Source organism: Sorghum bicolor, chromosome 2 (genome assembly GCF_000003195.3).
Source record: "Sorghum bicolor cultivar BTx623 chromosome 2, Sorghum_bicolor_NCBIv3, whole genome shotgun sequence".
Taxonomy (NCBI): Eukaryota; Viridiplantae; Streptophyta; class Magnoliopsida; order Poales; family Poaceae; genus Sorghum; species Sorghum bicolor.
The window spans coordinates 98,035-102,394 of NC_012871.2; the positions used below are offsets into that span (position 1 = coordinate 98,035).

The 4,360-nt window shown below is 39.5% G+C and overlaps 1 protein-coding gene across 1 annotated transcript in view; it reads right to left on the reverse strand.

Annotated features, from left to right (window-relative positions):
* LOC8077534 (cyclic nucleotide-gated ion channel 18) overlaps window positions 3,291-4,360 on the reverse strand; it is a 12,460-nt gene continuing 11,390 nt past the window's right edge. Inside the window, exon 4 of the mRNA XM_021452361.1 lies at window positions 3,291-3,307. Coding sequence (XP_021308036.1) covers window positions 3,291-3,307 — 17 coding nt within the window. The remainder of the gene's footprint in view (window positions 3,308-4,360) is intronic.

The following is a 4,360-nucleotide window of genomic DNA, read 5'->3' on the forward strand; positions in this document are numbered from 1 at the left end:
GAGGACCAATAGTTCATAGCTAGAGGGACGCTATCACACCTCGAGGGACCCTGTCACAGCTCGACATAGCCTATCACAGCTGAAAAAGTCTAGGACTCCAAACCATGGTAAAATTCTAGACTTTTCCATACTTTTATGTGTCCAAACCATATTAAAATTCCATATGTTCAAGGTATGGTAATATTTTTTTGTGAAAGCTTGAGGACCAATAGGTCATAGCTAGAGGGACCCCATCACACCTCGAGGGACCTTGTCACAGCTCGAGAGAGCCATCACAGCTGAAAAAGTCTAGGACTCCAAACCATGGTAAAATTCTAGCCTTTTCCATACTTTTATGTGTCCAAACCATAGTAAAATTCCATGTGTTTCAAGGTATGGTAATATTTTTTTGTGAAAGCTTGAGGACCAATAGTTCATAGCTAGAGGGACGCTATCACACCTCGAGGGACCCTGTCACAGCTCGAGATAGCCTATCACAGCTGAAAAAGTCTAGGACTCCAAACCATGGTAAAATTCTAGACTTTTCCATACTTTTATGTGTCCAAACCATATTAAAATTCCATATATTCAAGGTATGGTAATATTTTTTTGTGAAAGCTTGAGGACCAATAGGTCATAGCTAGAGGGACCCCATCACACCTCGAGGGACCTTGTCATAGCTCGAGATAGCCTATCACAGCTGAAAAAGTCTAGGACTCCAAACCATGGTAAAATTCTAGCCTTTTCCATACTTTTATGTGTCCAAACCATAGTAAAATTCCATGTGTTTAAGGTATGGTAATATTTTTTTGTGAAAGCTTGAGGACCAATAGTTCATAGCTAGAGGGACCCTATCACAGCTCGAGAGAGCCATCACAGCTGAAAAAGTCTAGGACTCCAAACCGTGGTAAAATTCTAGACTTTTCCATACTTTTATGTGTCCAAACCATAGTAAAATTCCATGTGTTTAAGGTATGGTAATATTTTTTTGTGAAAGCTTGAGGACCAATAGTTCATAGCTAGAGGGACCCCATCACACCTCGAGGGACCTTGTCACAGCTCGAGATAGCCTATCACAGCTGAAAAAGACTAGGACTCCAAACCATGGTAAAATTCTAGCCTTTTCCATACTTTTATGTGTCCAAACCATAGTAAAATTCCATGTGTTCAAGGTATGGTAATATTTTTTTGTGAAAGCTTGAGGACCAATAGTTCATAGCTAGAGGGACCCTATCACAGCTCGAGAGAGCCATCACAGCTGAAAAAGTCTAGGACTCCAAACCATGGTAAAATTCTAGACTTTTCCATACTTTTATGTGTCCAAACCATATTAAAATTCCATATATTCAAGGTATGGTAATATTTTTTTGTGAAAGCTTGAGGACCAATAGGTCATAGCTAGAGGGACCCCATCACACCTCGAGGGACCTTGTCATAGCTCGAGATAGCCTATCACAGCTGAAAAAGTCTAGGACTCCAAACCATGGTAAAATTCTAGCCTTTTCCATACTTTTATGTGTCCAAACCATAGTAAAATTCCATGTGTTTAAGGTATGGTAATATTTTTTTGTGAAAGCTTAAGGACCAATAGTTCATAGCTAGAGGGACCCTATCACAGCTCGAGAGAGCCATCACAGCTGAAAAAGTCTAGGACTCCAAACCATGGTAAAATTCTAGCCTTTTCCATACTTTTATGTGTCCAAACCATAGTAAAATTCCATGTGTTTCAAGGTATGGTAATATTTTTTTGTGAAAGCTTGAGGACCAATAGTTCATAGCTAGAGGGACGCTATCACACCTCGAGGGACCCTGTCACAGCTCGAGATAGCCTATCACAGCTGAAAAAGTCTAGGACTCCAAACCATGGTAAAATTCTAGACTTTTCCATACTTTTATGTGTCCAAACCATATTAAAATTCCATATATTCAAGGTATGGTAATATTTTTTTGTGAAAGCTTGAGGACCAATAGGTCATAGCTAGAGGGACCCCATCACACCTCGAGGGACCTTGTCATAGCTCGAGATAGCCTATCACAGCTGAAAAAGTCTAGGACTCCAAACCATGGTAAAATTCTAGCCTTTTTCATACTTTTATGTGTCCAAACCATAGTAAAATTCCATGTGTTCAAGGTATGGTAATATTTTTTTGTGAAAGCTTGAGGACCAATAGTTCATAGCTAGAGGGACCCTATCACAGCTCGAGAGAGCCATCACAGATGAAAAAGTCTAGGACTCCAAACCATGGTAAAATTCTAGACTTTTCCATACTTTTATGTGTCCAAACCATATTAAAATTCCATATGTTCAAGGTATGGTAATATTTTTTTGTGAAAGCTTGAGGACCAATAGGTCATAGCTAGAGGGACCCCATCACACCTCGAGGGACCTTGTCACAGCTCGAGATAGCCTATCACAGCTAAAAAAGTCTAGGGCTCCAAACCATGGTAAAATTCTAGCCTTTTCCATACTTTTATGTGTCCAAACCATAGTAAAATTCCATGTGTTTAAGGTATGGTAATATTTTTTTGTGAAAGCTTGAGGACCAATAGTTCATAGCTAGAGGGACCCTATCACAGCTCGAGAGAGCCATCACAGCTGAAAAAGTCTAGGACTCCAAACCATGGTAAAATTCTAGACTTTTCCATACTTTTATGTGTCCAAACCATAGTAAAATTCCATGTGTTCAAGGTATGGTAATATTTTTTTTGTGAAAGCTTGAGGACCAATAGTTCATAGCTAGAGGGACCCTATCACAGCTCGAGAGAGCCATCACAGCTGAAAAAGTCTAGGACTCCAAACCATGGTAAAATTCTAGACTTTTCCATACTTTTATGTGTCCAAACCATATTAAAATTCCATATATTCAAGGTATGGTAATATTTTTTTGTGAAAGCTTGAGGACCAATAGGTCATAGCTAGAGGGACCCCATCACACCTCGAGGGACCTTGTCATAGCTCGAGATAGCCTATCACAGCTGAAAAAGTCTAGGACTCCAAACCATGGTAAAATTCTAGCCTTTTCCATACTTTTATGTGTCCAAACCATAGTAAAATTCCATGTGTTTAAGGTATCGTAATATTTTTTTTGTGAAAGCTTAAGGACCAATAGTTCATAGCTAGAGGGACCCTATCACAGCTCGAGAGAGCCATCACAGCTGAAAAAGTCTAGGACTCCAAACCATGGTAAAATTCTAGACTTTTCCATACTTTTATGTGTCCAAACCATAGTAAAATTCCATGTGTTTCAAGGTATGGTAATATTTTTTTGTGAAAGCTTGAGGACCAATAGTTCATAGCTAGAGGGACGCTATCACACCTCGAGGGACCCTGTCACAGCTCGACATAGCCTATCACAGCTGAAAAAGTCTAGGACTCCAAACCATGGTAAAATTCTAGACTTTTCCATACTTTTATGTGTCCAAACCATATTAAAATTCCATATATTCAAGGTATGGTAATATTTTTTTGTGAAAGCTTGAGGACCAATAGGTCATAGCTAGAGGGACCCCATCACACCTCGAGGGACCTTGTCATAGCTCGAGATAGCCTATCACAGCTGAAAAAGTCTAGGACTCCAAACCATGGTAAAATTCTAGCCTTTTTCATACTTTTATGTGTCCAAACCATAGTAAAATTCCATGTGTTCAAGGTATGGTAATATTTTTTTGTGAAAGCTTGAGGACCAATAGTTCATAGCTAGAGGGACCCTATCACAGCTCGAGAGAGCCATCACAGATGAAAAAGTCTAGGACTCCAAACCGTGGTAAAATTCTAGACTTTTCCATACTTTTATGTGTCCAAACCATAGTAAAATTCCATGTGTTCAAGGTATGGTAATATTTTTTTGTGAAAGCTTGAGGACCAATAGTTCATAGCTAGAGGGACCCCATCACACCTCGAGGGACCCTGTCACAGCTCGAGATAGCCTATCACAGCTGAAAAAGACTAGGACTCCAAACCATGGTAAAATTCTAGCCTTTTCCATACTTTTATGTGTCCAAACCATAGTAAAATTCCATGTGTTCAAGGTATGGTAATATTTTTTTTGTGAAAGCTTGAGGTCCAATAGGTCATAGCTAGAGGGACCCTATCACAGCTCGAGAGAGCCTATCACAGCTGAAAAAGTCTAGCACTCCAAACCATGGTAAAATTCTAGACTTTTTCATACTTTTATGTGTAGAAACCATAGTAAAATTCCATGTGTTCAAGGTATGGTAATATTTTTTTGTGAAAGCTTGAGGACCAATAGTTCATAGCTAGAGGGACCCCATCACACCTCGAGAAGCTCGACGGACCTTGTCAATAGCCTATCACAGCTGAAAAAGTCTAGGACTCCAAACCATAGTAAATTCTAGCCTTTTCCATACTTTTATGTGTCCA